Source organism: Sinohyriopsis cumingii, chromosome 5, assembly GCF_028554795.1.
Source record: "Sinohyriopsis cumingii isolate HCF-2022 chromosome 5, ASM2855479v2, whole genome shotgun sequence".
Lineage (NCBI taxonomy): Eukaryota > Metazoa > Mollusca > Bivalvia > Unionida > Unionidae > Sinohyriopsis > Sinohyriopsis cumingii.
Window position 1 is genome coordinate 127,457,347 of NC_142965.1, and position 12,113 is coordinate 127,469,459.

The 12,113-nt window shown below is 39.5% G+C and overlaps 1 protein-coding gene across 3 annotated transcripts in view; it reads right to left on the minus strand.

Moving 5' to 3' along the window:
* The window catches only part of LOC149800161 (uncharacterized), an 84,080-nt gene that overhangs the window by 33,578 nt on the left and 38,389 nt on the right, over positions 1 to 12,113 (minus strand). For 2 of the 3 annotated variants that reach the window (XM_089959759.1, XM_089959762.1), the window contains exons 14-16: positions 10,998 to 11,117; positions 6,211 to 6,325; positions 4,756 to 4,901 (exon numbers count right to left, since the gene is read on the minus strand). In XM_089959759.1, the coding sequence (XP_089815885.1) occupies positions 4,756 to 4,901; positions 6,211 to 6,325; positions 10,998 to 11,117 (381 nt within the window). The remainder of the gene's footprint in view (positions 1 to 4,755; positions 4,902 to 6,210; positions 6,326 to 10,997; positions 11,118 to 12,113) is intronic. The other variant, XM_089959760.1, reaches the window with a different exon arrangement.

Below are 12,113 nucleotides of genomic sequence, written 5' to 3' on the forward strand. Positions count from 1 at the left end.
TACATGTAAATGTGCGAGCATGTAATCTTGGTGCATATATATCGCCATGGAGCTATAAAAAATCCTTCAGGAGCGCTGAACGACGAACATCCCGATGATGCTATTCTGAGTTTACCGTAGTTCACAGATTCTATGCTGTCTAAATCTGACCGAATAAATTATTATCTTGGGGAAAATTTAGGAACCGCTGCCTACGATTGGGCAGAATAAATTAAGTCCTACACTTTAGAAGCAATGTGAATTTAAAGTGACGACCTTAGTAGGAATTCTTTAGTCCTAATTTCCTGAGACAGGAGTAATTTTGGCCCCGGGGGAAGCCTATAGAGTATAGTGATTTCCTCGTTAAACAACAAAGTACCAGGTGGCTGTCTTGTGAGAAAATGCAGGGTTTAGTGCTAGGACGCAAAAGTTCTGAAAGAAAACAGCATTAAGGAACATCTTTCTGAGAGAGAGAGAGATGGGACAGTACGAAGATGGAAGTCCGAGAAAAAAAAGAAGGACGAGGTCAGAATAAAGGACTAGGAAATCCAGGAAAGAACACAGCGTAGAGATTAGAAAGTCGAGGGAATAGGAAGACGTTGATACACGCACGGTGAAGAAAGGAAAGTGATGCAAATCGGTCGTGGATGTTGAGTTCTTTTCACCATTCGTTATTATGGTGGAATAAATCCAATTAGGACACTGCTATTAAATTATGTTGACATAATTTAGATTGAATTGGAATTTACACATTTAATTTGTTTTGATTAAATTTGGTATTTTTCTTGTCTAAGGGGGTTCGTATTGCATTATTTCTCCGCTTCATTCTTGCTCAGTTCTCTGTTGAAATTATAATCTTTTTTCACTCCCACCGGGCTATAGCATCGAGGGCGGTCATCCTCTAGATAACGCCAGCCAAATCGAATTAACTACCTTTCTTACTAAGAGGGCGACGTTACAAAGTGGGGTCTTTTGTCAGGGATTATTTTGAACGGTGTGGGTGACAGAGGCTGAGTAGGATATATAATATAAAGTAGTGTACCATAGCAGTGATACATTTGGTTATTGTTTAAGCAAGGAATTAGGAGAGTGAATCGAGTCAATATATATGCATCCTGTAGTTAGTGCATGCCATTGTTTGATATTTCTTTAATGTATGTTATGACATTGTAAGAAATTTAAAGATTCCGTACCTGAACTGCTTATATAGCGTGGTCGTTGTCTGAATTAAAGTAATTCAGAAATAAATATTTCCTTTATTTACTATTGCGAGAAGAGATAATTAAGAAAGTCCCGAGGGAGTAACTGAACATTGTTGGTGTACGCAAGGTAAATTTGGACAAATTCAGAATTTTGTTCTGCCAGATGCTATTAGGTTGCATTAGAAGTATTTGTGTAGGTCCGTAGGTTAAGACTTGATTGCAATAAAATACGGGTAATTATTCTTAGGAAGCTGTTTCCTGTAAGGAAGTAAGAGTAAATATTTAAGATAAGCAAATTGGTTGGTGATACTGTCGAGCAAACTAGAATGGCAAACGATATGCAGTTGGTCAAAGAGTTTAAGTCTATTGACGAATTACGTTATGAAGGAACCCACTCAGTGGAATTTGTAGAGAACAGTCTCAGGGAATACAGAGAACAGCAGGCAGCAGGAAAAGAAAGAGTTAGACAAACCGAGGAAGAAAGAAAGAATTAGACAAGCCGAGGAAAAACAAAGAGATAGAGAAATCCTTTTAGCAAGATCGCAGGCCGAAGAAAGAGCCAGGAAGAGAGAACATACGTTAGTCATGGAGAAATTAAAGATTGAAGCGGAGTCTATGAGGGGCAAATAACTGAATGAACATTCAGAACCCACAGTCAAAAGATCAGACGATAGACGTAGCGTCTAGATAACAATGCCGACGTGTAACGACAAAAACGAAATCACCGATATCATTTTAGCTCAGTTTGAAAAGACCAGTGGGCCAATAATATCTCTTCAGTTTTGCAAGGACCTACCAAGGACGTCTATCATAATATGGCACCGACTGAAGTTGATGATTACAACGCTCTCAAGAAAGCGCTGTTATGGCACTACGAGCTGTCGGCTGAAAATATTCGCAAACTTTTAAGAGAGTCGTCTAAGCGAATAACGGAGACACACACGCCATTTCCCACTCCCATACGCGTGCTTTTCGATAAATGGATTAACATGACAGACACAACGCACACTTATGAAGACATACGGGAGGAGATCTTGAAAGAACATGTCCTCAGTATGTATCGTAAAGACCTGATTGTATTTTAGCGGAGCGTGATTTCTCGACCTTAGAAGATATCAGTGTGATGGCTGTGCGTTATGAGAGTGCACACTTTCGTCCAACCACCTGGGGTGGCAGGGATCGACCCAGCGCCACGGACGTTAGAAGAGCTAACGGTTGGGCACATCACAGGCGGAATGTTCAATATGGTGGGAAGCTAGGGGATGATAATCTCAGCAGTGATCAGTTCCGTTGCCCAGGAAAACTCCAAGGGGTAGATAAGGGTACCCATGGTATGAAAGCTGAAGTTGTATGCTACTGCTGCAACAAATCTGGCCATATTCTCAACGACTCCAGGAAATATAGTCACACGATAAATGAAGTGACATCAGGCACTGGTAGAATGTGTAAACCAGTAGAATGGTCCAATACAGCAAAAACTACGGTAAATGGAGAGAAGGCTACCGTGTTTTATGACATGGACTGTAGTTATCCAGCCTTGGTGGATAGCAAATTTGTCAAAATCTGCTGATTATACAGATGAGACGGTGAAAGTCCAATTTGATAATAGGACTAAAGGTTCTCTCCCGGTTGTCTATATCGCCCTTGATTCGCCGTATGTGAAAGGACGAACTGAAGCAGCCTGCTTGTCAGGGTTGTCGCACGATGTAATTTTAGGATGTAGGTATTTGTTGCCACATCCTAATCTTATGACGTGTACACCTTTACACGTGGGGTCCATAGAGACGAGGTCTATGAAGCGAAGGTCAGGGTCGAGGACGCTGGACCCCTCGACTTCGCCCATAGACAATTTGCTACCTGATCAATTAAGGAGACTTCAAGAGGAAGATTCTACCCGTAACAGGATACGCGCGTATGCAAAAGAGGAGTCCGTGCGGAATTTGCCAGACGGTGACGTATATTTAGTGCTGAAGCGGCGTATCTTGTATCGATATGCCCGAAAATGATCCTAGAGGTATAAGCAATTGATTGTACCTCGATATAACAGAGAAGAAGTTCTTAGACTAGCACATGAGAGTCTACTTGGTAGTCACATGGGCGTGGCAAAGACGAGAGATATGTTGGTGACGGAATTATACTGGCCATATGTGTATGAGGATGTAAGGTGTTTTGTTTTTCGTGTGACAAGTATAAGCGGGTGGCACCTAAGAACTCACATCGCCCAGTATCAATAGGTACCACCCGTCTGATGAACCTTTCTCGAGGGTGGCGATGGACTTTATAGGTCCGATAAAGCCTGATTCAGAAAGTGTTAATAGTTATGTGTTACCGATTGTTGATTACGCTACCCGATACCCGGAGGCCGTTGCGTTGAAAAACATTGATTCAGTTACGGTCGCTGAAGCTTTGTTAGGGGTTTGGTCCAGCATTAGTGTAACTGAAGAGATACTAACTGACCAAGGAAAGCAGTCTGTTATCCAAGTGATGGAAGAAGTAAACGGGCCACTTTCCATTCTGTACTTGACTACTACCCCGTATCACCCATAGTGTAATTGTCTAGTAGAACGTTTCAATGGGACGTTGAAGCAAGCTCTGAAGAAATTGTGAGAAGGTCGACCCGACGACTGGGATCGATACCTTCCCGCCATACGTTTCGCGTACCGCGAAGTACCCAAAGCTAGTCTACGATTTTTACCTTTCGAACTAGTTTATGAGAAGACAGTGAGAGGACCCATGGCTGTATCTAGCCACTCGCAATCACAATTCAACCCTAACCCACTACTCTGTCAGCAAGTGCAAGTAAAACGTCATCTATGTTTAGTTACTTTATGCAATAAAATCAAAAACTGTATCCAAAGTACACCAAAGTTTATCATGATAATCATAAATTTCCTTGTGCATTAAACCTCGATTCCAAGTGAGGACAGTATCCTCTGCAATTTCTACAATCTTTGTAAGGGATTCCATGTTTCACAAATTTAGTAAATGATTTCATCTTTTCAAATTCAAAAAAGCAATACAAAGCTAGATTAAGGTAATTGTCTACAAAGAAAAATATCTACTTTCACTGGGGTACCGTAGTTGGAGATATGTCATAATAGCCATAGGGAAGTAAATTGTAACGCTTTACGAAATGTATTGCAGCTATGACAAACAAATATATATTCTGATCAAAACACGAGCAGTATCTCAACTATTTCCATCGAGCAGGAAAACTCGAATAATAAGGTTTTCTGTGAAGTTTTCCGTCCTTTACTAATTCCGGCCAAAATAACTCGATGCTGACGTTGTTACAGTTACCATTACCTTATCATTGATTAGTTACAACCGAATAAAAGTGAGATAATATACCAGGAGGACAAATATGACACTTACTAACCGTGCACATGACGGCACGTGGAATCCAACAAGGGTCTCAAGAAGTAACTACCTAGCACTAATTCTCAAACAATTATTCAGTCACATCGTAAGTAATCTACGAAGCACATAAACATTGTTTAGCCGAAATTACTACGACTGGAAATTTGTTACAATGATAATTTCGTTAATTAGAACAACATTTTTACGATCTTACCATCCCAAACTGAGCATGCTCTGTTCACGTCGTCCACTGAGATATCACGTAGAAATGTGAGGAATACTTGAGCCGTATCATTCAAGCGCTCAGGATATTTCTGCAGCCCTTCAATGGCACAAACTGCGTGTCTCTGGTTCTCCTGTCTGTGATTTAAACAATCTGATGTTGGCTATATATTTGTTTTTGTTAGTCGCTAGATTGTGAAATAATTTAAAGTTGGAGCCTACAACTTCTGATGTTGGCTATATATTTGTTTTTGTTAGTCGCTAGATTGTGAAATAATTTGAAGTTGGAGCCTACAACTCTAGACTTGGACGCACGAGAAAATGATAACATAGAAATTGAAGCTTTCCTCGAAATTTTTACACAATGTGTTGTTTCGTCTCTTCTGTAGTTAGGTAATAGTATGACTCTTTAATACCCCCCCCTCTCTCTCTAGACAGGCTATGAAAGCAACTGTGACACAAACAAAACAGATGAATCTACCTACACATATCCCTGACGCGTGTCACCATATTGTAGTTGTATTGTATGACAGACGAGATGCTGATCTACCTACACATATCCCTGATGTGGGTCACCATATTGTAGTTGTATTGTATAACAGATGAGATGCTAACCTACCTACACATATCCCTGATGCGTGTCACCATATTGTAGTTGTATTGTATGACAGATGAGATGCTGATCTACCTACACATATCCCTGACGCGTGTCACCATATTGTAGTTGTACTGTATGACAGACGAGATGCTGATCTACCTACACATATCCCTGATGTGGGTCACCATATTGTAGTTGTATTGTATAACAGATGAGATGCTAACCTACCTACACATATCCCTGATGTGGGTCACCATATTGTAGTTGTATTGTCTGACAGATGAGATGCTGATCTACCTACACATATCCCTGACGCGTGTCACCATATTGTAGTTGTACTGTATGACAGACGAGATGCTGATCTACCTACACATATCCCTGATGCGTGTCACCATATTGTAGTTGTATTGTATAACAGATGAGATGCTAACCTACCTACACATATCCCTGATGTGGGTCACCATATTGTAGTTGTATTGTATGACAGATGAGATGCTAACCTACCTACACATATCCCTGATGTGTGTCACCATATTGTAGTTGTACTGTATGACAGACGAGATGCTGATCTACCTACACATATCCCTGATGCGTGTCACCATATTGTAGTTGTATTGTATAACAGATGAGATGCTAACCTACCTACACATATCCCTGATGTGGGTCACCATATTGTAGTTGTATTGTATGACAGATGAGATGCTAACCTACCTACACATATCCCTGATGTGTGTCACCATATTGTAGTTGTACTGTATGACAGACGAGATGCTGATCTACCTACACATATCCCTGATGTGGGTCACCATATTGTAGTTGTATTGTATAACAGATGAGATGCTAACCTACCTACACATATCCCTGATGCGTGTCACCATATTGTAGTTGTATTGTATGACAGATGAGATGCTGACCAAGCTATTATCGAGATTTTCACTAGTTGCACACCACGCCGAACCATTCACTGAAATAAAGAGGTGTACTTTTGTGGTGAAATATAAATATAATAGTTGTCGACACTTAAACAGATCTGTATATTAAGAAACGTTGAACTTTTGTTTATGATGTATTAGTTAATTATGTATCAAACGCCTAATGACGAAGTCCTGAAACCTACAAGCTTGGTCAGAACAGGTACGTACCATTCGTTGCATATGACTATTGATTGGTTCCGCAGATGAATAACTTTCTGAACTAACTTTGTCAAACGTGTATGAAAAGCTAATAAATACGGGTTGATCCCATGGTACAAGAGGGAGGGGGTTTCAGGCACTTGTTACCTTAAAGTCAGGTACAATTGTAGATACTCTTGGTACTTAGTCAAGTGTCAAGCTTTACCTTTTAATCAGTGAGGCAGGTCAGTGTTTTTAGATCAATCAGGTACTGATAAGCAGCATCATTATTCGCTATAGTAAGACTGACTTTCGGTTAAGTTTTCCGCCTTTTATTGGTATGGCCTTGGTCACTTAAATATTGATCGGATACATTGTTACATGTGTGTGCACATAACACAAGTAATTTTCAAGGGATATAAAATATCCAGCCAGGGTAGCGGAGGGGTAAAAGATGGTTTGGATAGTATTGCAGTTAATTCAAGGCACAACATGAAATAGTTGAATAGCAGACAAACACATAAACAAACAAATAAACAAACAAACAAGCAAGCAAACAAACAAACAATAAATGAATAAATAAATACCGTCGACTTAGTGACCAATCCTTATTGCATTTTTGAAGACACCAACAACTGAGACTGGTTTATTAGAGGTGAAACTAAGTTCTGCGGCTACGATACTATCTGTGCATACTGTTGGAAACAGTAACGTTTTCTTCTGGAAACGCTAATCCATTTTAGGTAAAGGAACATAACAATGTAGAAGCGCGCATAAATGCAGTCCATGGAATAATAAAATAATATCAAATATATATTGGAGCATATAAAAATATGGGAGCACCTCTAGGCAAAATTGCAAAGTGAGTAGAATATTCGGCGTGTAATATCCACTGATAAGAATGGATAGGGCCTAAAACTGTAGTTATAAGTCCAGACTGTACAGGGTACGGATCGGACGGGCAGAAATATGCAGTATAGGGACAGATTAGACGGTTTGATATCGGTAATGGGATCCTGACCGCATGGGGATGGTTTAGACAGTTTGAAATCAATTATGGGATCCGGACTGCATAGGCATGTTCTAGACAGTTTGAAATATCGATAACAGAATCCTGACTGCATAGGAATAATTCAGACAGTTTGAAATCGATGATTGGATCCTGACTATATATGAATGGTTTAGACAGTTTGAAATCGGTTATAGGATCTGACTGTACAGATATGGTCTAGACACTTTGAAATGATGATGGGATCACGACTGCATTGGGATGGTTTAGACAGTTTGAAATCGATGATGAGAGCATGACTGTATAGGGATGGTTTAGACAGTTTAAAGTCGATGGTGGGATCCTGACTGTATAAGGACGGTTTAGAGAGTTTGACATCAGTGATGGGATTCGGACTGCATCGGGATGATTTAGGCAGTTTGAAATCCGTTATGGGTTTCTGACTGCATAGGGATGGTTTAGAAAGATTTAAATCAATTATATGATCCTGACTGTATAGGGATGCTTGAGACAGTTTAAAATCGATGATGTGATCCTGACTGTAAAGGGATGGTTTTGACAGTTTGAAATCGATGATAGGAACCTGACTGCATAGGGATGGTTTTGACAGTTTGAAATCTATAAATGATCCTGACTGCATATGGATGGTTTCGAAAGTTTGAAATCGATGATAGGAACCTGGCTGCATATGGATGGTTTCGAAAGTTTGAAATCAGTGATTGGATCCTGACTGCATAAGGAAGGTATAGACAGCTGAAATTAATGATGTGATCTTTACTGCATAGAGATGGTTTAGAGAATTTGAAATCAATGATGGGGACCTGACTGCATATGAATGGTATAGACAGTTTGAAATCGATAATGGGATCCTGACTGCTTATGGATGTTCTAGACTGTTTGAAATATTGATGACGGGATACTGACTGCATAGGGTTAGTTTAGACTGTTTGAAACCGATGACGCGATCCAGACTGAATAGGGATAGTTACGAGAGTTTGAAACCGATGACGGGATCCAGACTGAATAGGGATAGTTAAGAGAGTTTGAAACCGATGACGGGATCCAGACTGCATAAGGATAGTTAAGACAGTTTGAAACCGATGAGGAGATTATGACTGCATATGTATGGTTTAGACAGTTTGAAACCGATGACGGGATCCTGACTGCATAGGGATGTTCTAGACAGTTTGAAATCGATGATGAGATTATCACTGCATAGGTATGGTTTAGACAGTTTGACGGGATCCAGACTGCATAGGGATAGCTTAGAGAGTTTGAAATCGGTCAAGGGATCCTGACTGCATAGGGTTAGTTTAGAGATGATGGAATCATGACTGCATAAGGATGGTTTAGAGAGTTTGAAATCGATGATGGGATCCTGACTGTATTTGTATGGTTTAGACAGTTTGAAATCAATGATGGGATCCTGACTACAAAGGGTTAGTTTAGACAGTTTGAAATCGATGACTGCAAAGGGTTAGTTTAGAGATGATGGAATCATGACTGCATAAGGATGGTTTAGAATGTTTGAAATCGATGATGGGATCCTGACTGCAATGGGTTAGTTTAGACAGTTTGAAATCGATGATGGGATCCTGACTGCATATGGATGGTTGAGACAGTTTGAAATCAATGAAGGGATATTGACTGCATACGGATAGTTTAGACATTATGAACTCAATGATTGGATCCTGATTATATATAAATGATTTAGACAGTTTGTAATCGGTTATAGGATCCTGACTGTATAGAGATGGTTTAGACAGTTTCAAATCCATGATCGGATCTTTACTGCATAGGGATGGTTTAGAGAGTTTGAAATCGATGATTGGATCCTGACTATATATAAATGGTTTAGACAGTTCGTAATCGGTCATAGGATCCTGACTGTATAGAGATGGTCTAGACAGTTTCAAATCCATGATGGGATCATGACTGCATAGGGATGGCTTAGCGAAATTGAAACTGACAATGGGATCCTGACTGCATAGGATCCTGAATGCATAGGGACAGTTCATACAGTTTTAAATCGATGATGGGATCCTGACTGCATATGTTTAGTTCAGACAGTTTGAAATCGATGATTGTATCCTGGCTATATAGGAATGGTTTAGACAGTTTGAAATTGGTTATAGGATCCTGACTGTATAGAGATGGTCTAGACGCCTTGAAATCGATGATGGGATCATGACTGAATAGGGATGGATTAGATAGTTTGAAAACGGTTATGTGATTGTGACTGCATAAGGACGGTTTAGAGAGTTTGACATCATTGATGGGATTCTCACTGCATCTGGATGATGTAGGCAGTTTGAAATCCGTTTTGGCATCCTGACTGCATAGAGATGGCTTAGACAGTTTGATATCGTTGATGGGATCATGACTGTACATGGTTGGTTTAGACGGTTTGAAATCGATGATAGGATCCTGACTGCATCGGAATGGTTTAGACAGTATGAAATCTATAAAGTTATCCTGGCTGAATATGGATGGTTTAGACAGTTTGAAAGCAATGATGGGATCCTGATTGCATAGGGATGGTTTAGACAGTATGAAATCTATAATGGGATCCTGGCTGCATATGAATGGTTTAGACAACTTGAAATGAATAAAGGGATCCTGTCTGCATATGGATGGTTTAGACAGTTTGAAAGCAATGATGGGATCCTTACTGCGTACGGATGGTTTAGACAGTTTGAAATCTATAATGGGATTCTGTCTGCATATGGATGGTTTAGACAGTTTGAAATCAATAAAGGGATCCTGACTGCATATTGATGGTTTAGACAGTTTGAAATCTATAAAGTTATCCTGGCTGCATCGGAATGGTTTAGACAGTTTGAAATCAATAAAGGGATCCTGACTGCATATTGATGGTTTAGAAAAGTTTGAAATCAATAAAGGGATCCTGACTGCATATGGATGGTTTAGACAGTTTGAAAGCAATGATGGGATCCTGACTGCATATGGATGGTTTAGACAGTTTGAAAGCAATGATGGGATCCTGACTGCATAGGGATGGTTTAGACAGTTTGAAAGCAATGATGGGATCCTGACTGCATAGGGATGGTTTAGACAGTTTGAAATCTATGATGTGATCCTGGCTGCATATGGATGGTTTAGACAGTTTTGACATAAGTGATGGAATTCTGACTGCATAGGGATGGTTTAGACAGTTTGAAATCTATAATGGGATTCTGTCTTCATATGGATGCTTTAGACAGTTTTGACATCAATGATGGGATTCTGACTGCATATGGATCGTATAGACAGTTTGAAATCGATGGTGGGATTCTGACTGTATACGGATGGTGTAGATAGTTTGAAATCGATGATGGGAACCTAACTGCATAGGGATGGTTTAGACAGTTTGAAATTGATGATGGGATTCTGACTGTGTACGGATGGTTTAGACGGTTTGAAACCGATGATGGAATCCTGAATGTACAGGATTTAGATTAAGGTGGGTTGAACTGCATGTATTGGAGACCAGTTTAAAATTATTTTGTACTTACATTTAGAGTGGTCCATATCAGATGTTTCTGGCATCTTCTCCTTTAACCCTTCCTCTTCCTTTCTCATCTCGTTATCATTGTCCTCTCTCTGCATGTCTGCTTCGTCAAGGATTCCATCTGCTATCAAAAACTTATATTCACACATCGAGAAAATTTCGCAGTATCAATGTAGCGCAATGGTAGTAGTAGTCTCCTTTCTTTGAAAATTTGTAAAACAGCCCTTTTGAAGCTTCGGAATAGCTCCCTTTGAAACGTTGGAACAACCTCTTTTGGAATTTAGGAAAAACCCTTCACTATACTCTTTTAAATCGTACTTAGAAGTAGGAATATGTCGAGGTGAGAGCTTAGCACAAATTAGGGACACAAAACTTTAAATAGGTAGTACATTTTTAAATGACTATACCTTTATTAACTACCTGTCATTTATCTATACGTTTACGTGTATTGAATCAGACGCCTAAACATATAATCTTTAAGACTGTACTTATTATCATATTATGTGACAGGTAGAATAGGAAATACGTCCTGTAATAAAGACATAACTTCGTTATTAATGAGTAAGATCAGGCAATTGACTAAGACCAACTAGAAGATTTGTAAGGATGTCCAAAAATGCATAATGACAGCGAAAAGATTCGTTTAATCACTTTGTATATTTTCAAACTAACCTGATACGTGATGGATGCTATCTGAGTTGAAGTTCAAAGCCTTTTACTAACACACAGCCCCCCTCCAAAATGTTCATATTCCGTCATAGAAGATTGTATGTAAAAGTAATATATGTCTGCCATATGGGTTCAAATCAAGGATTCGACCAATGTGGGCATGTGAGAAAGCTTGCCAGTATCTTCTCGTGGGTTGGTGGTTCTTCCCGGGGTTTTCCAGGGTTCTTCCTCCACCATTAATACTGGCCGCCATGCATAGTCTATCGTGTGCTGAAAAATGGCGTTAAACCCAACAACAACAACAACAACTGTCCGCCATAAATGCTTATGAGATAATATTTTATATTTTTAGAATATTGTATGCAACAAAAAATTAAAATATGGCTAGGTATTGTTTGACTGTTTGCAGTTTTGTTACTCTCCATAGTTACATTATCAAAGTAAAGATTAT